The following is a 21,866-nucleotide window of genomic DNA, read 5'->3' as shown; positions in this document are numbered from 1 at the left end:
CACGTGACGCAGTCAGGGACACAGCCTGCCCCGGCTGAGCCTCCAGCCTTGACCCTCACCATGCACAGGACACAGCCAAGCGGCCCAGAGTCCTGAGCCACAGAAACCAGGAGACATAACCATGCATTTTTTTAAGCTGCCAGGTTTTTTGTAATATTGTAACTGCCCAATAGATAACATACCACTGCCCACACTGCCAATGCCCCAGCATCATCCCCCAGGCACTCGCCCTGCTCACCTCTGCCGCCCTGCTGTGCAGGCTGGCAGCAGCCAGTCACCCTTCCAGCTCCCAGTGCGTCCAGGCCCCTGGTTCGGCCTCCACCCAGCCGCACCGCCCAGCCTGGCTGCCCGCTGCTCTCTGCTGTTTTCAGGTGAGTACTACAACTTCTGCTGTTGTCAGGTGAGCACTACAACGGGCACCTCAGCAACTGGTGCCTCAGCAACTGGCCCTCGGCAGGGCCTGGGAAATAGGAGGCGGCCTCCCACGTGGAGGGAGGCGGGGTTACCTCGAGGAGCTCTAGAACCCTGAAAGGGGGGCTGTCACCCCCCCACCCCACCCACCCCAGGCTCCGTCACTCAGCTTCCCCAGCTTGCTCTGCACAACCCGACTGTGTTGGATGGACGGAATCCCTGGCTAGGTGCTTCCCCAGTACTCAACGGACGCCAGGAAACATGTCCCGCCTATCTCCTCTCCAAGGGCAGCACAGACCCCAAGCGGACTGGGGTGTCTGGTTCATAGAGAATCGATGAATACGAGTGAATAAATGATTGGAGTGGGCTTTGTTGAATCATATGAAAAAGGCAGGTAACTCATCTTTACTCAAGAGAACAATGCTGGAAGGATCTCAGTTGTAACCTTCTTCCAGCACAGCCCCCCCCCCCCCGCCACCATCCAAATAAAAGGGCCCTCTGGTCTGAACTGCCAGTGCCTGGGGATACTTCTGGCGGTCACCATGGGGCAGCAGGTACTCCTGGCACTGAAATGTGCAGAAGACATGGGCACAGCCCAACCACGTGCAAGAGGCAGCTGCCACAGCAGAGGGTCATCCCACCCATCACCACTGGGGCTGAGGGGTCGGAGCCTGATGTGAGGAAGTGGCAGCCAGGGGGGTCGGTCAGAAAACTGCACTCACAGAAGTCCAAGACTTTGTGGAAAATACAGGTTTTTATATCAGAACATCAGGTTGCAACTGTTCACCCCCACAGAAGGAAGGAGTCTCTGAAAGAACCCCGGGTGACAGTGGACCTGGCCTTGGGTATGTTCCAGGCTGGTACAACCCAAGTCCGCTTTGCCTCTCCAGCCTGGAGGGCTGCCTGCTCCAGGGGGCCTACCCTGATTTTCCTCCAGTTCCCCCCACCCGGCTCCTGTTGGGACCACCATTTGTGGCGTGTCACTGCTAGGTGGGTAGTCACGGTATCCTCCACCACAGTGGTAGCTGTCACGTGCACGTGTAATTTGCCAATAGCCTCTTACACTACAATGTAGTATAATGCACTAATGTAAGTGGGATAATGGCTCATTCCGTTTATTGTGGGCCAGCCTGTCTCAGGGCTTCCCCGGAGCATCCCCTGCCCTCCTCGCAGTCTGATGAGCCGCGCCATCATCCTCCCCCTCAGATACAGACATCGCAGCGCTCTGCCCACTCTCTCTACACCCACGTGACTGTCAGGAAAGGCTCCAACTGTACCAATCGACAAATCTCGGTGGACCGACGGAAGAGATCACAAAGGCTGAGGCGAGGCGGCCCAGGTGACGCAGGGATTTGGTGGCTGCTGGCATGGGAACAAGACCCAGGAGTCTCGGGCCCTTCCCCAGGGCCTCTCGCATGGAAAGGCAGACCTCACCACCCCAGTGCCCGAATGTCTCCTGGACCACACGCCCAGCCCCCAGGTGCCCCACCAGTCAGCCATCCCCAGTAAAGAGAAAAGATATTTAATCATCTCGGTCTGATCCTGTAAAGCGCTCAAAGTGTGTTCCCAAGTGCGGGGGGCTGCTCTCCGCCGGCACCGACCAGTGATTCCGACACACGCAAGAAAACTCCAGATCACCGTGCTTTATACTTACTTTTAATTTCTGCACTGAAAACGAAAAGGTGAAAATGACAGGTTACAGTGGCTTCTTTACCTTTAAATTAACCTCTGCTCTTGGGGACAGGAGGGGTAAGACAGAAAAACACCAAAGGGTGACGGTAAAATGGGGACAGGACACCTCAGTCTGGCTAACAGGGGCTCAAACACCCTGGAGACAGTGCCCGCAACCCAGTAGCTTGTAAACAATGACGAGCAACAGTTAAGACACATTAAAAAGAAAAAAAACCCCTCACGGTTCCATTCTTCAAACCAAGCACAAAAACTAACAGTGAAACACACGGTCACACGTGTGCCCGTCTGCTCTGAGGCTTTCTGGAGGTGACCATGGGGCGTGGCTCACGCTCCGGGACCACGTGACACAGGCCACACTGAGCCCGGGCCTCACTGAGCTGCAGGTGTGCCCTCCCCTCCCCGCGCGGCCTCCGCCTGCAGGTGGGCCTGGGAGAGCCCACCTCCGTCGACAGATGGCAGGAGCCACGGGAGCGGTCTGTGTGCTTTTGAGGCTCTGCCTCTGGAATGTTCCGCACTCGGGCTGCGCTGGGGCTGGGTTTGAGTTATGCTCCACACACTGTTTAAGTGCTCACTTTATTTTTCATGTGCAAACTGTCACTGTCTAAAGCTTTCAGAAGGACGTGGATAGATACGAACACCCTGCAGAGACGGGGGCTGTCGGGAGTTAGGGCCCCCCCTCGAGTGGGGCAGGGGGCGGGGGCGTTACAGAAACATTTAGAGGAACGCTGTGTTCTGCTGCGGTGAAAACTAGTCCCTGATTCGGTCCGTCTGACGGCGGGTCCTCAGTAGGAGATTGTCCACTCTTTGACAGAGGCGTCGTGCGAGGTGGTGACCAGCGTGTGCTCGTCCAGCCAGGCCAGGCTGCTGACGTGGTGGAGCCGGTGTGCATCTGCGGAGGAGAGACACTTTTTAGGAAAACCCGGCTTTTCTGCTCCTTCCCCCCCGCCGTGGACAGGGACAGTGGAGTGACCTGTGCCGAAACTGGCCGGCCCCAGGCCGCCAAACCCAGCTGCTGTTAGGCGGCCCCATTTCCTCTTCACAGAAGGACCAGAGTCGGGCACGAGAGGTGAAGGCAGGTGTGCTCTGCGCTGGCACTGGCCACACGGGGCCCTGTCCTCCACAGGACAGTCCCACCCAGGGCAGAAGCCACGGGGAACAACACAGCCTGTGACAAGAGCTACTGCCACGGTGTGAAAATGACATGCTGGGTTAAAGAAAACTGACCACTTCTTTTTCAAACGTGGCTGCTAGAGAAACATCGAGTCCACGTGTGGCTTGCACGCGGCATCTAGACGCTGCTACAGCTGAGAGGCCAGACGGCCAAGGTCGGAATGAATGTTACTGCTCTCCCAAAGTTGGTTGAAAACCCAATTTAGCACAAGGGGACACTGAGAAGTTCAGGTCATGGACAGGAGCAGTGCTCTTGTGAAGGAGATCCCATAGACCCCCTGACGCCGTGCGGATACCTGAGGAGTCTGCAATGTGGAGGAGGCCCTCACTGACAGGGAACCGATCCACGTGGCAGTGGGGAATGCAGTCCGACTGGATTAGGAAAGCCAGGGGGAGCGAGGCGGCACACAGGACCCAGGCCCACAGATTGGCTCTCCCGGGGGGAACCAGGCCTGCTTTGTACCCAGGCTGCTTTGAGGTTTGCTTTTGCTAAAACTCCCTCACTGTGAATTGCAGAAAATGTTTACTCCATGTCTTTAAAGTAACTTCCTAAAGTCTGTGCTAATCCTCCAAGGACTGAGTGCAACCAGCTTCACCGATTTCCCCCTCAAATTTGCAACGTTCTTTTCTTTGAAATAATCAGCAACATCCTTTTCTGTTATCTGTAAAAGGTAATCACCTACAGCAAACCTGTGCATAAGAAATGAGGATCATCCTGGATGAAACGTGCCCAGAAAAGCAGTAAAAGCCTGTCCAGGCAGGGGTCGGGGGTCCTCTCTCACTCAGAGTGACTATGCCGTCCCTTTTTCTGCAGTCCGTGTGAAATTCTTTGCTGCACCCACAACACAGTGGACACCGCTGGCCAGAGTCCACATCACTCACTAACCACGCTGGCACTCTGACCCTGATGCCTTCCAGCCTCTAGGACTATGAGCAACTAATTTCTGTCCCATGTAAGCCACCTTGTGCATGGGATTCTGTCACAAGGGGCAGAATGGACAGACAGAGAGGTCAAGAGTAGCCCCTTCATGTCCCGTGTACGGAGACCACCTGCTCTTGCACTGGGACCCCTCAATCCCTGCAAGGGCCCAGCATGGAGCTACAGAGCCTGGGGTGTGATGAAGAAGACAGACACACGCCTTCACCGGGTGGCCTCCCCGAAAGACAGAAAGGTCCCTGCGGCCCTGGGGCCAAGCTGCCTGGAAGCCAAGACAGGTGTAAGAGAGTCACCTTGGATCTTGACCCTGGTCTCGGGGTCACTCAGGGTCCAGACGTACACCATCATGTCCATGCCACCGGAGGCGAAGTGCTCGTTGTCTGGGGACCAGGCCAGGCAGACGATCTTGGCGTGGTGCCCGTAAAACACGTTGGTCTCCTGGTCGTGGGTGACAGCAGGGGTGGCGGGTCAGACTCAGCCCAGGGAGACGCGCCCTCTCGCCAACCCCCTTGCTGACTGACAGTGTGTGCCAGGCAATGCCCCCCACCCCCAGCTTCCCCTAAAAGCCCAGGAGGCCCCTGCTACTCAAAGGTGTGGCCTGGCATCAAGAACCAGCCCCCACCCCCCAGAGTCCCCTGGACAGTGCTGACCACGCTGGCCGCCCTCAGACCTCTCAGTCTAGTGAGAGGACGGACGGAAATGCTGACCACGGAAGCATGGAGATGGGGCAGTGCGAGGAGGTCCCTCCTGTCCTCCCTCCGCAGGGGGACTGGGTGGCCTGGGCCCAGCCCTAGGCTCTGCACATGGCCACACAGAGTGCGCCCCAGCCTGGAAGCTCTGTCTCTGAGGGGTTTCTCATTCTTCACCCCCAGAAAAGGTCAGCTTGGCCACGGCGGTCTCTCTCCAGTCTGCCTGTTCCAGCCCTGGTGCATCCTATGCTTGAAGATGGCTCAGTATGTCTTAGAACGAGGCTCATCACAGGAAAATGGAACCACTTAAGTGTGACCCACCCGTACAGAGCCAGGAGGTCTGGGCTACAGGCAAACTCGAGTGAACGTGTGCTCGCATTCACGGCGCTTGTCACCTGACGTGAATTCTACAGCCAGAGGCAGCTACTGAGCTCTGGTCCACCGCCCGCAGGCTGACGTGTTGAGAGGAAACACAGATGGCCTGAAACTCACGGTGGACACACCAGAATCCAGGTTACTGGATGAGGTGATATGGCATCGCCAACGGGAGCACCTGGATGGTGCGTTCCTTCGACTCTGCTGCAGGGTTCACACCTGTCACAACCACTGGTGGGGGGGGACGGACTGGAGACCATCCCTGTCTTGCACTGCCTGCGCCTGTCCCTCAGCGGGCTCAGGACTGAACCCTGCCAAGTGCACAGCTCCTGCCCTCACGTGTGTGCGGCTGCTTCCCACGCCCACTCGGAGCAAGTCAGCCCCCAGGTGCCTCGGTCCCTGGGCCCTCCCTCCCCGAGCCGCCTCGCAGAGTGCCCCAGCCGCAAGGTGATGGACGACCCACGCTCTCCCGTCCGGGACTTCACACAGCAAAGAGGACCAAGATCGAGCCCAGCCCTTTGCCCAAAGAGAAACAGGGCCCAGAGAAGCAGGCCTCCCGGCCGAGCCCCTCTGCTGGCTCAGCTCCTCAGCCACTGTCGGCAGCTCCCCGAATTTCTGGCAACCATGACCGAGCTCTCCAACCAGACCTCTAGCTCCTGGGCAGAAGGGTTGTGTTCCATGTCATTCATGCTCTAAGAGCAAGGAAGTCACGTGGTCTCCTGCTTCCACCTGATCAGTGACAACAGAAGGAAAAGCCACGGCCTCCACTGGCCACCTGCACAGCCTGGAATGGGGACAGACAGGGACAGACGGCCCACTCACCGAGTAGCCATCAGCAACGCTGAAGACCGTGACCACCTTGCTGGCGTCGCACACGGCGAGGAAGGCGCCATCATGGGAATACGCCACATCAGTCACGGGGCCCTTGGCCTCCAGGAGCTTGCCCTCGTCCTTCAGCGTGGTGCCCAGGATGGAGTACAGGCGGACGTTCCCGTCCTGCAGGGGACAGCGATGGGGGCAGGGGCAGTGAGCCACTCCCCTGGCACTTAATGTATACTCGCGCGCACACACACAGAGCTTAGGGAGATGAGCCAAGTGAGGGACGCCGGGTACCTCTGATTCTGATTCTGTCTGTCTGGGTGCTCTGGACTCTGCATATCTTACAAACAGTCCAGAAAGTTCTGGTGCAGGGGCTCCCAGGCCAAGCTTTGAGAAACATCTACACTCACCAGCTCTCTGTACCCTGCCCCCAGGACACCTGGCTGCCTCTGGAGGAACCTCCCTCCGTCCTGCAAGTCAGTCGCCCATCCTTGTGCTGGCCCAGCCACCTCTTCTCAGAGAAGGCACACCGGCTCTTTCAAAGGGCTTATGCTGCCACTCCGCCCAGTGGCTGTCCCCAAGCCACCAGGGAACCTGGGTCAGGCATGCCCATGGCCGACCTCTGCCCAGCTCCCATCGGCTGTAGCCTCCAGAGGGACCAATGTTGATGGTTCCATCTGTGGTGAGGGAGCCTGACCAGGGTGGGTGCACCTTGAGCACGCCCCCTTCCAGGCAGGGAGCCCTCGATTTCACGGCCCCGGGGCCTGGCACCAAGCAGTCTACCACACAGGATGGAGCGAGAAGGGAAGAGCAGTGACAGGGTAGGTGGTGTCCCTGCAGCCAGCCGCCCAAGGCTGCCCAGGAGCACACCAGGGACCAGCCGCAACCTTAAGACAGCCGAGCTGCCCGTGTGCCAGAGACAGCTCAGGGGCTCCTGGCGAGGTCCCAAATGCCCCATCCTTGGTGTCCTGTGCCGTGTGCACAGGACCAGAACGAGCATCGCCAGGGGCTGGGCCACCCCCAAGGACTGGGGGTCACCACAGAGGCTGCCGCTTGGGCAGCAGGAGGTACCCCAAGCTGGCTTCCAGGGGCCGAGGCCCACCTCTCTCCTGTTTACCCAAGACAGCCCCACAGCCAAACACCCAAGGCAGAGGGCAGGGTGGGGGGAGTCTTACCGCGCCCCCGACAGCCACCATGTCCCCGCCGGGGTGCACCGCCACCACCTCGGGCTCGTAGCTGAGGTTGTCGATGCTGGAGCACTTCTTCTGATTCTTCAGCAGGACGATCTGGGAAAACGCAGCAGCCGGTCAGACCTGGGGGCCCGGGGATGCGCAGCCCAGGCTGGGCGGGGGCCAGGCCCAGCCCTGTGCCCTGAATGACGTCCTCCCTCATCAGTGAACGCAATGGTGACAGATCTTAGTACCGAGACCACAGTGAACTCGGGCTGCCACTGTCACCCTGTCACCCCCTCACTGCCCCTATCACCACTGCTAGCACCGACTCCTCGAGAAGCTGACTGACATCTGAACTCACGTCCCCGGCTGCACCCCAAGTGCCCTCTGCTGGACCAGCTCCCCGAGGTGCATGAGGACAGAGGCACTTGGGAGTGACGGGGCTCCGAACCAGCCTGGGGACCAGCATGAGGCGTGAGCATTCTCGGTCCTGGTCTCTCGGACCCGAGGACACACCCTTTGTGACCCCGACCTGCCACCTGTGAAACACCGATGTGGTCGGTGCGCGCCTCCACATCCGGGGTGACAGTGCCCACCCATCTCGCGGGGAACGGGAGCCCCCGGCCCACAGGCTCTCTGCGCTCCCACGCAGGCACCTCTCCTGCATGCCCCCCAGCCCTGGTGGGGACAGGCTGAGTCCTCAAGGCAGGCCCAAGGGTCCGGGAGTCTGGGCCCTATCAACGGGCTGGATCCCACCTCAGCCACCACGGCCTCTAGAGACAGCTCGTGCAAGTCTCAGCCTCCCAGGGGACAAGAGCCCAGTGGAACCCAGGCCCTGTGAGGATGAATCCAGGCCCAGGATGAAGCTCCTAATACAAGCAAGCGAAACCGGCGTCTGTGTCCACTCAACTCGAGCCCCGCACCGTGCCGCGGGAGTATGGCCAGAATGGCGCCCCCGGAGTCGGCAGGATCACCTCCCCGTCGTACAGAGGAGGAAACAGGGCAGAGAGAGCACCTACCACGTATCCAAAGACCTACAGCTCAGACCTCACCTGCAAAGGACAAGTGTTCAGACAGAGGCTAGGAAGTGCCCCCTGCTCGGAGTACCCGTCCGCCTGTCCCAGAATGTCCCCTTCCAGTCCCTGCCCCTACGCCACTCAGGTGCTGCAAGCCACTGACTCCTCTGGGCCTCCACTGACCATCCAGGCTGCGTGCAAGGCTTGCCTGGCAGGAAGTCTGTGTTATCTAGGACGCAGAATCCATTTGCCCGAAGCAATTAAGTTCGCAGGATGGGGGAGGAGGGGCTGTGGGTGCTGAATGGCAGCTTTCTTTAGTGGGGTTCATTTCTCCTGCCTGTGGGGTCCGTCATACCTGCCTCCGATGCACAGGCTGGGACCCCAGGCTGACAGATGGCTCCTGCGACAGCAGGATGCTGGATAAAGTGGGTCAGGCTGGGGTCTGTCAAGGGCACTTCACTGCAGAAATTCGGAAAGGGAAGCCATGCAGGGGCCCGAGCCACACTGAGTGAGACCAGGTGGTGGGGCTGAACACGAAACCCAGTCTGGTCCGGCGCCCTGCCTGCGGGCAGCCTGCGGAAGTCCTCACATCACTAAGCTTTAACCTCCTCCTCTAAGAAAGCAGCTCAGATACAAGGAGCTCGCTGCAGGCTGTTGAGATGAGGAAACGGAAGCTCGGGAGGCGAGAAGGCCTGAAGTGACACAGCCCCGCCACTAGAGGGCTGGGGCAGGAACGACGGGAGGTGGGCACGACCCCCTGCCGGGCCACTGGCAGGCCCCGCAGGACAAACACCTGGGTGGCCTGACTTGGGGTGCAGGATCTGCCCAGCTGCCTGGGTTCAAACCCAGCGCTGCCCTGGGCCAGCAGCTTGTCCTCTCTCCATTCCCCGTCTAGAATGAGGCGATGTTGCCTGGAGTGAACAGGACTGATGAAGACCGATAGGGAGTGTGTGTGAAGGCCGTCCCAGGGAAGGCCTGTGGCGCGCAGTAAAGAGGTTTGCTTGAGCTGCATGCGGGGGATGGCAGGGGACTCAGAGCCCGGACGCCACGCACCCACCCGCCCCGTACCTGCCCGATGCACACAACCACCGCGTATCCTCCAGGGCCGACAGCCACGCACTTCGGCTGCACGTCCAGCTTCACGACCCCCTGTCCGCTGTGAGAGAGACGGAGAGTGAGTCATTCCCGCCTCTGTGGGCTCGGGTGGGCAGAACACACTGACCGCAAGGCCACAGCTGCCCCGGCTGTTCAGAGGAGATTCTGCTGCAACCCACAGGGAAGGGGCTTGGACTGGGAGAAAGTCACTGAGCGGGAGCTGGGCCTGGGAACGGGGAGGTGACAGGAACCCAGGGAGTCACTGCCCGGCCACACCCACCACTGCTGGGTCTCCTCCTCTGCCCCCCATTCCCGGGCATCTCCTGGGTGCAGACAGAGCTGAACTCTGCTGCCCCTGCCCCAGGTCAAAACCAGTCTTCTCAGGAGACCACTTAGAAAAATAATCCAATACTTTTAAAGGGTGAAAACTGTGTTATCTTTTAGCTGATACTGATACTGATACACCCTAGGAAAATCTCCAAACGTTTCGGAAAATGTCAAACTGAGGGAAGTTCCATGTGCAGGTCCCGAAGGCTCCGTGACCAGCCTGTGACAAGGTGGGTGGGCCACGGCTCTGCCCTGGGTCCTCTCATTGGCTGAGGCTCAGGGCACCCGAGGGAAGACAGAGCCGCAGCCACCGCGGGGCAGCAGAAAGGTGGGCCCACACAGCGGGGTTGCAGGGTGGCGTCTGCACCCACCCCGAGGCCCAACTGAGCAGACGCAGGCACGCGTGTTCTCTATGGTCGGGTGTTGTGCAGCGTGAGGGCCACCAAGTCACCCTCCCAGAGCCGCCATCTGCACAATTGAAGAGAGCGGCCAGGGAAGGGCCAGTTGGGTGTGGGCGCTGGGGGTGGACTCGGCCCAGGAGCAGGGACCCAGCCCTCTCCCACCTCCTTGCCCTGCACTGAAAACCACAGTGTGACTGTCACAGTAGCCACGGCAGCTCCAGGGACTGTCAACCAACAGCGAGGAGCAGACCCAGTGTGACTGCCTTTCACTCCCATCTCCTGGGCGCCCGCCTGCCCTCGTGGGGCACCTGCCACACGCCAGGCGTCGCTCACAGGCACCTCACCTGACGGGACAGAGCCAAGGGGGGCAGGGGTGACATCTGTGCCACGCGGCCCCTCCGGCAGCCTACACCTGGCCATGCGCCTGCCGCTCACCCGGACTTCACCTCGGCTCCTGGCCGCAGGCCTGGCAAGGAGGATGAGTGCTCAGGACAAGAGGCGGCGAGCAGAGAAGACACTGCGGAGAGTGGTACCCATGACAGGGGCTCACCTGTAGTCCCGCAGCGCGAGGTTGGTGTAGCGCACAGTGTCGTCCATGCTGCAGCTGACCAGCTGCCCGGACTCGTCCACAGTCATCCTGGACACCTGGTTCGTGTGGCCCTTCCCCGTGAAGGAGTCGTTCTCCCCGGTCTCGGAGTCCCAGTAATGTGGGGCCCAGTTATGGAAAAGCCCAACTCCAGAATGGAGGGGTGCCCCCCGCCTTGAAGGGCGAGGGCCAAGCGCTCGTCTGGGGTGGCACGTGAGGGACAGGACAGAGCTCACTGGGCCTGGGGTGAGCTCCTGGTGCACACCCAAGTCTGAATTTCAGAGAGCGATGTCCTGGTAAACCAGCAAGCTGGCCAGCTCGACCGCAAATCCACAGGGACACTTACAACCCAACATGCCCGGTGACAGTGGCGCACAGGCCAGCTGAGCAGATCACAGAACTATGCTGGCCTCTGTGGTTGGCAGTGCATGGGCCACAACCCGACCACGGCGGGCCTGGCAGTGAGGACCAGCCTCTCGGGGGCTCCAGAAGGACACTGCCGTGTGCCTGAGCCGAGGCTGCATCCTGCTGTTCCCAGAGGCTGCTGCTGAGCCTGGGACCCAAGGCAGGAGGCTGGCCGGGCCCCGCTGCTCCGAGGATGGGCGCCTGAGGCCTCCAGGTGAAGCCTGGGCTGACCTCTCTCGGTGGGGCTGGGTTGTGAACTGTGAGCTCCAGGTGCCCGGTGGGAGGTGTGTTTTAAACTATTTCAGTATCTGAGGTTGACGTCCTGGGGCATCAGCACTGGGGGTGGGGATGAATTGAGAGAAGTTGTTGTCGGGGGCACCAGGAGCGGGGGCTGTGGGCCGGAGGCCGTGTGGCTGTGCAGGCTTGCATACTTCCTGGGGAGAGGCAGACTCTAACACCTTCTCTCCCCCAATAAGGACAGTCACCCCTTACCCTGTGTCTCCTTCCATTTAATAGAACTGAGAGTGGCTTATCTGCCCTCCTCTCTTGGGACCGTGGGCAGACTCCGTGGATTTCATGCAAACAGAGGTCACCCCTGGCTGGTGGGGCTCAGTGGATTGATTGTGGGCCTGTGAACCACAAGGTTTCCAGTTTGATTCCTGGTCAGGGCACATGCCTGCACTGTGGGCCAGGTCCCTAGTTGGGGGTGTAAGAGAGGCAACAGATGGATGTATCTCTCAAATAATGTTCTCTCCCCCTTTCTCCACCCCTGTACCCACTCTAAGATTAAATGAATAAAACCCTTTAAAGAAAAACAGAACACAGAGGTCTGCGGAGGCGTGAGGAGCAGGGTTCTCCGACAGCCCCCTGCAGAGGGTGCGGCGGCAGGGGCAGCCCAGCGATGCCCCTGCGGGGAACCAGGCTGGGGCGGGCACCTGTGGCTAGAGCCCCACGGGGTCCTGTGGGGTTCAGGACGGTCCTGGGATATGGGGTGACCGGCCACAGATGTGGGGGTGAGGTCTGGTGGTGCACACAGGCCTCCAGGACCATCTCAGAGAGACCGCAAAGCCCTGACCAGCAAGAGGGAGAGCTGGCTCTGGTTCCGATCCTGCCGCCAACAGGCGCTAGGACAGGGCACTTCCGCAACCTCGGCTCATCTTCCCGTTCACAAAACGAGAGGCTCTGCGTGGGGATCCCACATCCCTTCCAACCTCAGAGGCGGTGACTACTGCTTGGCAGAGACAAGGCCAGCACAAAAGTCGCATCCAGGAGAGCACCACTGGAAGCTACAAAGTGGGAAATGACCTGTCAGGTCAAGGCCATGGCTGCTCAGAGGGGCTGCTGCCAGCTGGCTGGCCCTGCCTCTGGCACTGTGCAGCGAGACGCTCCCACTGCTCCCACCAGGGGCCCGGGCGCCAGCCCTGTGAGTGAAAGGATATTAATGTGTCCGTCGTGGCTCCCAGAGTAGATGTAGGACTTGCCGCCGTTTCTATGCACTGTCAGGCACTGGATTGACTTGCTGTGACCCTGTGGGGGAGGCAGACAGGCCAGGGTGAGCTGAGGACACGCCAGCCTGCCTCTGTGGCCTGCCAGCTGCTCTCTACCGACTGCCCAACCCCGAGTTCCCACTTCAGATGGTGCCCCCACTACTCTGGCAGAGGCAGGGTCTGCTGAGGGGGGCACCAGGGTCGGCCTGAGGTGCTCCTGGTCTGGCAGTGAGTTTCCGGACAGAACAAAATCACTAGGGCGGACAGTGGGAGAAGGCAGGAGGGCGGCCCCTGGTCATCAGACGGCTTCTGGGTGACAGGGCCGGGGATGGGGTCCTCCCACGCCTCTAATCGCTCCATGGTGCCCAAACTCCTGGCCAGGCACTTGAGGCCTCCTCCCCTCAGGCCCCATCACCTCGAAATCCCATTCCTCCCACGGCCCTCACGCCTGCTGTTCTAACCACACCGGAACCCAAGGGGCTCCCCACATGCACCCCCATGTTCACACCCTGCACGATGTGCACCTCTAAGGCCACCTGGCCCTTCTCCTTGAAGTTCTCATGGCTCCCCACACTTGTGGCGATGCTCCACTAACCCGTCTTGGGGCTCTGGGTGAGAGGCTGAACCCCCAGGACAGGAGGAAGGAAAGGGCCCCTGGCCTCCCACTTGGCTGAAGTCACATCCCCAAAAGCAGCCCACGCCCTGCTACTCTACCAAAGCCCCAGGCCCTGCCTCCCATCGGCCTTCCTGTCTCTCCCTTTCCCGGGCCGAGAGCCCACCTTTCTTCCTGCTGCCCCACACAAGCAGGGTCACTCCGGCACCGCCCTACCTTGATGACCCGCAAGGGTTTGCTGGGGTTGTTTTTGTCCAGGTAGTTGATGTACCCAGACAGGGAGATGCTGAGGAGGTGGTCCTTCTGCCACAAGCAGCCCAGCTGCTGGTCCAGGACATTGGAGCCCATAGTAAACGTGGTGACGACGGAGTTCACGTTGACGTCCCAAATTTTCGAGGTTTTGTCTCCAGAAGCAGAGAGCAAATGGGTGCTATCAGGACTCCAGCTAATCTACTCAAACAAGACAGCAGAGTGTCAGAGAATTCAGTGGGGAGTGGCCCCACTTCTGAGAGGGAAGAAGTGAAGCCAGAGGTAGTGGGGCATGCCAGGGCAGGGCTGGGATGAGTGTCCATGCCACGTCACCCGCCAGATGTGACCCTGAAGCTCTGTGCCCCCCACCCGGACTCCGAAGCTTCCAACGGCCAATCTGTTCAGATGAACACAAACGTGGGCACGGCTGGACCACGAGCCCAGGCGAAGCCACATACTCACAGCGTAAATGCCTCCGTCGTGAGCCTTGCCGCCTCCCAGTGCGCACACCTGCTCCCCCGTCTTCCCGTCGTAGATGTATATCTTTCAACAGAGGGAGAGGCGTGTGGGTTCCCTGCGCACGAGTCTCTAAGCAGCGAGCACGCTAAATGTGCTGTTTCTCATCAACGCTGTCAGAGCTCCCGACTGAGGCTCAAAAACAAAATTAATCTAGAAAGTGCTCATAGACTTTGAGTTCTGCTCCATTTACAAGGAGACAGCTGTGTCCCTGGGCTTTGGGGATGGCTTGGTGACGAAGCTGCGTTCCAGGCAGTGAGAAGGAGGGAGACCCCCAAGACTGGCTTTAGTGAGCTGGCCTCTTCCAAACAGTCCCGGAGGAAGTCGGATGCGCACCCCCCTGCACAGCCCCCCGGCCCTCACCTGGCCATCAGCGCTGGCCGTAGCAAATCTGTTCCCGTCGGGAGAGAATCGCACACAGTTGACAAAGCGGCTGTGGTCCTGCGGGAAAAGGGACAGTTATCCACCCAACGATGGAGGTTCAGGAAGGGTCTCCATGTGATAAGCAGCTTTTATCACACAGCCGCCGCCGCCAGTGTGAGTCTGCAGCCCACAGGACGACGCAGGCTTTTACGAGTCCCAGTGAGCGCCTGCCTGGGCCCAGGCCCATCACTCTGCTTGGAAGGCCCTCTGTCCTCAGGCCGAGACTCCTTCCCCTCCCAGCCGCTCCCTGCTTTCCCCTCCGCTCCCCAGAGTCAGCTCAAGCACCACCTCTTCCGCTTCCTGCCGGCCACACAGGCAGGGCCTCGTCCCCAGTCCCCAGGCCTGGCCCAAGCCTGGAACAAGGCAGGTACTTAGTTGGCAATCAACTGGTATTTAAAAAAATTAAACAATGCTTATGACCCCCATGAAGAATAAGGACCTAAGTGAGGAGAAGAAATGACCTCCAGCCCTGGCTGGTGTAGCTCAGTGGATTGAGCGCAGGCCTGCAAACCAGAGGATCGCTGTTCAATTCCCAGTCAGGGCACGTGCCTGGGTTGCAGGCCAGTTCTCAGCAGGGGACGCACAAGAGGCAACCCATACATTGATGTTTCTCTCCTTCTCTCCTTCCCTTCCCTTCTAAAGATAAATAAGTTAAAAAAGTTAAAATCTTTAAGGAAAAAAATGACCTCTAGGGGTGATTCCCTTATGTGGACAAAGTACAAACTCCTTTACTCCACCAAGAAGCGTTTGTGTAACAATGACCCTCCAAAAACCCAACCGCAAAGCCCGGACACAGGCCTGGCCCCTTCTCCCAGGGCCCCGCCGCCCTTCCACCCCAGCTGCAGCCGCACGCCCACCCCAAAGGGGTGTTAACTGCCTGCCCAGGGCAGACACCAGGATAAACCACCAGACGCAGTGTTCACCACCACCTGCTCCTCCTCCCCAAGGTGGGGCACAGACTTTATATTACTGTTTATCTGGAAATAAGGTCTAGGCGGATGACATTAAGTTAAGATGAAGTCACCAGGGGGGGCCACCCTGCACTGACTGGAGTCCTTTTTGGAAGAGGGAGACTCAGACAGACACACACAGAGGGAAGGAGATGTGTGAGGTTGGAGGCAGGACTGGGGCTGCGCTCCCACAAGCCGGCGGGGGGCCTGGCCCTGCACACCTGGGGGGGCCTCGCCCACACTGTGACCCTGGACTCCTGGCTCCGGGGAACGAGACTCCTGCCACCGTTGCAGCTGCCCAGGCGGCAGCGCTTTGCTGTGGCGGCCCCGGGAAAGGAACACAGGGGTGACCAATGCTGTCTAATGCTCACGGGACAGCCTTCGGGTCAGCGGTGCTGGTCACACTGAGGAGGGAACCCAGACCAGGAGAGAGATCTGGGTGAGGTTCCCGGCGGGGCACCACCAAGCCAGGTATCAAAGGAATCATGTCCCTGAGGAGTCCGCTGGGAGAGTCGGCAGGACACAGGAGCCCCCACCCCCTGCACACTCACGGTCCAGGTCATGGCCCCAGGCCCTGAGGCTGAACTGTTTTGGGCCAGAAGATGTGGGGTCCAGAACTTGGGGACAGGCAAGCCTGGGCTTCCCATCTCTGGTGGGACTGGAGGGAACAGAACACCCCCCCACGGCCTGGCCCACTGGAGTCAGGACGCCCTTCTGGAAGGCAGCACCGGACAGCCAGGGCTGCGCCTGCCCCTCCTGACGCCACCCAGCACCCAGTGATTCCATTATGATGCCACCGCCTCCCCACAGAAAAGCCTGTCCCTGTCTCCTCAGTCCCAGCATCAGCTGCCCCCGTGCGCTGATGTGCTTGTTGTCCCATCTCCCTGCCCCCACGCCCCTCCGAGCTCCTGGAGGGGACCCTTCTAGACGAGGTTTAGTGGGGGCTGGACAAATGCCCCGACCAACTACCAGGAGCTGAGTGGCTTTAGAAACTCCTGTCAGCTTTTCCTGCAATTGGAGCCAAGTGCCCAAATGAGAAGACTGGTGTCTGCTCCTGAAATAGCCCATTTAAAGGGAAAGCGCCCTGAACAGCCCATTAACTGAAAAAGGGAGAGCTAAAAATAGCTTTTTCCACGGTGAGGGCAGGGTACAAAGAAGGCCCTGTCTGGGGCAACACTGCAGGAGACTGAGACTCAGGCTTCTGCGGCTGCCCAACCTGGCCGCCACCTACTAGGCTGGGGCTCGAGGGCCTGTCCCTCCCCCATCACTGTGGCTCAGGATGATCCTGTGGGCCTGGGTCCTGGGTGGCGGGTCCCCTCCTGTTGACCTTTAGTTCCAGCCAAAACTCACTGAAGCTCCCAGGGACCCTCCCCGTCATCATCTGCTCCCCCCACCACTGGCTCCCCTCCACCAGCTCCTCCCTCTTGCCGCTTAGAAAACGGAGGCGTAAAGCACTTAGGTACAATTAATGCATCCAAGTCTGTATCACTGATAGGGACAGAGAGCCACCAGACTGCAGGCCGCTCAGGTGTCCCTCTGGGTGCCCTCCCTGGTCCCACCGGCCTGTGCTGTCCCTCCACTTCCAACCCTCGCACTGAAACGCCTGGTGTCCACCTGCCTCGTCTCCCTGTCGTGAGCTCCTGGAAAGAAACAGCTGCAGACCCCCGTGCCCTCCACCTCCCGCCCTCCCAGAGCGGGGCGCGCGCCCCACGGCTGGGGCTCTGGATGGGCTCTGCCCCGGCCTGGGAGTGCTGCTGTGCCGACCTTCAGCACCCCCACCCCGACTGCCTCCCTCCTCACCCTGCAGCTCCCTGTCCAGGGCCTCGAGGGGCAGAACCACACCCATCACCTGCCTCAGCAGGACTGACAAACACAACGGAGACCAGCTCTTCTGCCATCTGCCTGCCCCTCCTGTCACCAAAGGGACAGAAGACTTGTTCTAATCCTCCTTGGGCCATCCACTGTCCACAGTCCCTCACCTTGCCATCAGCCAAGCTCTGCTCAGAAGGCCGGAGGTGGAGGAGACCTGCCCTGCTGAGCCCCAGCACGACCGCACTAATGCACGTGCGACCGCACTAATGCACGCCCGGCCTCGGAGCAGCAGGCAGGGCCGGCACCGGGGCGGAGGCCGCGGCTGGCACCTGGCATGCGCGCGATGAGGGTGAAGAGCCAACACTGCTGCTTCTGCCCAGTCGTGAGCAGGGAAAGGGGAAGGAAAAACCACCACCAGGAAACCCTACGTGTCAGAGCTCAAACGTGACAAGGAGAGCAAGACTTCCACCGACAGTCCAGACTGAGGTTTCTAGCTTCACTCACCTGCGGCTGGGTAACAGGAAGTGACACCAACCTGGAGCGGCTGTGACACAGAAGACTACACCCAGGTGGCAGGTGAAAGCCTATCCCGGAGCAGCTAGCTGTCCAACCGTGCACCCGGCCCCGAGGAGACCAGGTGTCCCTCCACTGCAGGTGCACTCCCCCTGCTCTCAGACACTTAGGCAGATCGGCAGGAAGTTCCCAGTCCCAGGTCCCACAGCCTCAGCCAGGACAAGCAGGCCCAGGGCACATGAGGCCCCAATGCTGGCCTGAGCAATTGCTCCACTCAACCAATCACCCCACTTAGTGCAATACCCGGGGCCTGAGGTGAACACAGCTCTCAAAAGTGCGAGAGGGGGGTGTCCCTGTCGTCCAGGCAGCCACCTTGCACACTTGACAGATGCGGAGGGGGGTGGCTGGAGAGGTGTAGAAAGTCCCCCAAGCTCACACCGGGCCAGACAAGTGGAGACGCCCAGTGAGGCAGGTGCAGGCAGGGTCCCGCCTGCCCCACCTTTTCAACCCACCCTTCGGTCCTCACAGGGAGCCCCTGACCACAGAACACCAGCGAAGGGACTCTGGCATCGTGCCCACACTGCCGAAGAACTCCGTCCACACCTGTGTCCTGTGATCCTGGGAAGTCACCTCCCCAGATGCCACTGCATCTGAAATGTGGGTGGTGCCAGGGCCTACTCCAGGCGGAAGGTCCCTCCATCCTGTGCTCCTGCAGCCTCTTAATAGCCCATTTCGGGTTCAGGCAAATGTGGGCTAAGGCTGGACGGAGGGCCCAAGAGGGGGCCAGCAGCCAGGCTAGGGGAGCCATGACCCGCTCAGCTCTGGAGGAGCCAGGTGTTCATGCTCGCCCTGCACAACCGGAGCAGCCGGCCTGAGCAGGAAGGGGCAGCATCAAGACCCCACACTCCAGCTGCGGGGGGGGGGGTGGTGTGGTGGTGGTGGTGGTGGTGGTGTTGAGTCTGGTCACTCTGACTTGTCTAGAAAACTGCTTTCACTCCCCCTGGGTACACACACTTTTGTTTCAACATGGACTGAGCTCAGAACACAGCTCGCTCCTTTTCAAGGTGGTAACTTGAACTTGACACCTGTGTGCCTCACATACCCGCCGCTTATTCTACAGTCAAGAGGGAGGTGGCAGGAGCTGGAAGCTGGGTGGACAGGCAGCCCCCTGCCAGTCCACGTCACAGCTGTACTCAGAGTCGCAGGTCCAGCCCTGAGGTTGTCCACACCTTCACTGGGCATTCCGGAAGGGTGTGGGGGACTCGAGGGCCCCTTGTCCTTCCCACACTAGGTCGGCTGAGCCTGTCAGAATCTGTGCCAATGGAAGCCCCAAGAACTCTACAGGGACACTCGGCCATTCACCAGCATCTCTCTTGCCCTGCCCTCAGCTGTGTGGGGACAGGGGAGGCAGGCCATCGTCACCCTGCTTCCTGGGAGGGCCAAGGGGCGACCAGCCTGAAGGTCGCAGAGCCATGGGCTGCAGTGCTGAGCCGACACCCAGTGTACCCTGCTCTTGCTCACAGTCCCTTCTGATCTCTCCGAGGTCCCTGCATGGGACCCTGGCGCAATGGGCTCCACGGGAAGACTGCAGGTAAGCTGCCAACCCACCCTGGAGACAGGTGCCAGCTGGGCGCACCTTTCTACGCATGCCCCCCAGGCCGGGGCCTGGGAGGGCTGTGCTCTCCGGCTAGAAAGGAGAACAGAAGGAGAAAGAATATTCCGGCCAAGGGAGCACATGGAGAAGGCTGGTAGGGCAGTGAGGGCACAGGCCAGAGCGGACTCTGGGCTCCACTATCAGGGCCCCTCACCCACCCCTGAGCCTGCGGGCTGGGCGTAACCCCCATGTGCAGAGAGGAACCGACCCCCGCAGGCAGGGGAAGGAGCCCCACCCCCCACGGCCCAGAAACCAGACAAAGTGCCTGGCGAGCTCAGGGCGCAGGCACTGCTCCACTGGGACAGCCACGGCAGCCAGGAGGTCGCCCTGCCTTCTACGGTGCACGTCCCCACTGGGGAAACACCAACCATGAGCCAGCCTTCACCAAAGCCCCCCCCCCCCCCAATTAGGCAGTGGTCCCAGGAGAGGACAGCAGAGCAGTGCTGGGGCTGGGAGGAGAACACACCCCCAGCACGGCACACGCCCAGTGCCACTCGGCCAGGCCCTGCTCAGCGGCCCCCGACAAAACAAACACAAAACACCCCACTACCGCCAGGGAGCCTCGGGAGAGCTCTCGCAACCAAAACCGAGATGCGGCTGGAAGTTCTGCCCGCTGCCCATGGCCTGCCCTCTGGGGACACTGAGGCAGCATCTCCGCCCTTTCCAGCTACACCTGGGGTGCAGGTCCAGGGGTCAGGGTTCACCGCGTTACCATCAAAGTCAACAGGAGTCCTCAAGGAGCCTCCCGAAGGACAGGACCTCATTTAACCCTCGATGAGGCTGGACCTGTGGGAGGCTGAGCACAGCCGAGCTCCTGGTTAAACTGCTGAGGCCCGTGCCCCCACACCCACCTTGCAGACGGGAAAGGGGAGGCCCTTGTGCCAGTCAGGGGCATGCTCGGAGCTGGGGCTGAGATCCCAAAGACATTTACCCCCTGAACCTGTGACCCTTAGAGCCCCCATCAATCCTTGAGTGTCTCTTTACAGGGTGTCCCTGCGCCCATCTTCTTTCGCCGGGAAGGCAGCAGAGACAAGTCCCAGTGCCACTGGAAGCTCACCTCCTCTGCCACTCTGGTGGCTCAGGGGGCCTGAAGGGGGCACAACCGGAGAGCAGGCTGATGCCAGCCCTGGGCTGCCCCTCTCGCAGCCGGCATGCCTGGCTGCGTGCTGGCCACATGGCTCACAGGTACGTCCCACCCCCACCCAGAATGCACACCTTGTCCTGGAGCGGAGCCCTGCGGGGCCCTCTTGCTGGAACTAAAACCGTCCAAGAGACACGGACTGGTGCGCGTCCCACCTGGGTGACATCGCCTCATGAGCCCCACTTTTCGCCCACATGCCACTGGTCTGTGCCATGACCTCTCTGCCGTCAGCATGGAACACGTTTAGATTCCATCGACCTCACATACAAATCACCAAGTTCACCCAAAGCCACCCTAGAGAGAAGTCCACTTACGCCAATTGTAAACTTGAACTTGAATGGTGGCCCCTCAAAGAATGCAGCGCAGTTATCATCGCTGCCTGTCGCCAGCCGGTATGGCCTGCTCTGCTTGATGTCCACACTGTTGATGACTTTGTTGTGTCCCGTGATCTCGCCCACAGAAGAGCCACTGTCCCACAGGAAGACGGCTCCAAACCTTCACCAACGAGAGGGGCCAAAGGGGAAAAATCAGCCCCGGGAAGCCGGATGACACACGGGCGGCTGAGCGGCCAATCTTGGGACCATGCAGGACACACGCCTTTCTGAAGAGCACGCCCTGAAGGCGCTGTGGTTCTGGCCCTACATGGTGTTTGTCGGGAGCACCGAGAACACATGCCTTTTGGGAGAGACCAGAGGTCCTTCCAGATGTATCTGCGAGGCCCAGTGCCCTCGGGCCTCCTGCACGGAAGGTGCCTTAGAAAGCACCGGCCGGGGGACCCGCTCCGTGGTGCCGTGGGTCTCCTCACTGGGCAGGACCAGGGAACACAGCACTTACTACCACCCCTCCTAGCGAAGGAGCGGCTGCCTTGCTCTCGGCTGGCATTCAGTGAGGATGTGCGGTTTTGGTTACTACATGCAATCAAGTGAAAAAGGACCTGTTAGGACCACCAAGGAGGACTTGAAAGGCTACGGAAGACCTGACGCCCACCACGACACGTGCTAAGAGGAGCCTCCCCGTGAGGGGTAGAGACCGTGCCTGCCCAGTTCGAATCCGTGAAGGCAGCTGTGGTGCCCCAGAGGGAGCCCTGACCGACCCCCCTGGGCACCAGGCCCATGACTGCAGCAGCCACCAAGGGCCACCTACCCAGGGTCCCCCTGCCCCGTCTCCCGTAGTAGGGGGACCTTGGGTGATGTGCCCAGCTAGGGAGAACATCCAACCTCCCGCGCAGCCAGGTGCAGCCCCGTGTGGCTGCTGGGAGGGACCCCAATCCTGCTCTCTAAGAGCCATGTCTCTCACTCTCCCCCTTTCCTGCTGCCTGCAGTGTGGGCACGAGAGGAGTTCCAGGACTTCAAACACAGAGAGGAGGTGCCTGAGCCCCGAGACAAACTCGGAGGGCTCACCCATTGTGACATG

The 21,866-nt window shown here is 60.3% G+C and overlaps 1 protein-coding gene across 1 annotated transcript in view; it reads right to left on the bottom strand.

Annotated features, from left to right (window-relative positions):
- Nucleotides 1–2,657: 2,657 nt before the first annotated feature.
- Nucleotides 2,658–21,866, bottom strand: part of WDR1 (WD repeat domain 1) — a 31,456-nt gene continuing 12,247 nt past the window's right edge. Inside the window, exons 5-15 of the mRNA XM_053672376.1 lie at nucleotides 20,768–20,948; nucleotides 14,324–14,401; nucleotides 13,907–13,987; nucleotides 13,412–13,645; nucleotides 12,530–12,622; nucleotides 10,655–10,806; nucleotides 9,350–9,437; nucleotides 7,269–7,379; nucleotides 6,097–6,270; nucleotides 4,504–4,648; nucleotides 2,658–2,992 (exon numbers count right to left, since the gene is read on the bottom strand). Coding sequence (XP_053528351.1) covers nucleotides 2,886–2,992; nucleotides 4,504–4,648; nucleotides 6,097–6,270; nucleotides 7,269–7,379; nucleotides 9,350–9,437; nucleotides 10,655–10,806; nucleotides 12,530–12,622; nucleotides 13,412–13,645; nucleotides 13,907–13,987; nucleotides 14,324–14,401; nucleotides 20,768–20,948 — 1,444 coding nt within the window. The 3' untranslated portion in view covers nucleotides 2,658–2,885. The remainder of the gene's footprint in view (nucleotides 2,993–4,503; nucleotides 4,649–6,096; nucleotides 6,271–7,268; nucleotides 7,380–9,349; nucleotides 9,438–10,654; nucleotides 10,807–12,529; nucleotides 12,623–13,411; nucleotides 13,646–13,906; nucleotides 13,988–14,323; nucleotides 14,402–20,767; nucleotides 20,949–21,866) is intronic.

Source organism: Artibeus jamaicensis, unplaced genomic scaffold, assembly GCF_021234435.1.
Source record: "Artibeus jamaicensis isolate MK-2021 breed Jamaican fruit bat unplaced genomic scaffold, CSHL_Jam_final contig_76, whole genome shotgun sequence".
NCBI lineage: Eukaryota > Metazoa > Chordata > Mammalia > Chiroptera > Phyllostomidae > Artibeus > Artibeus jamaicensis.
Note: the sequence above shows the minus strand (reverse complement) of the source record. Positions and strands in the feature narration are given on the sequence as shown.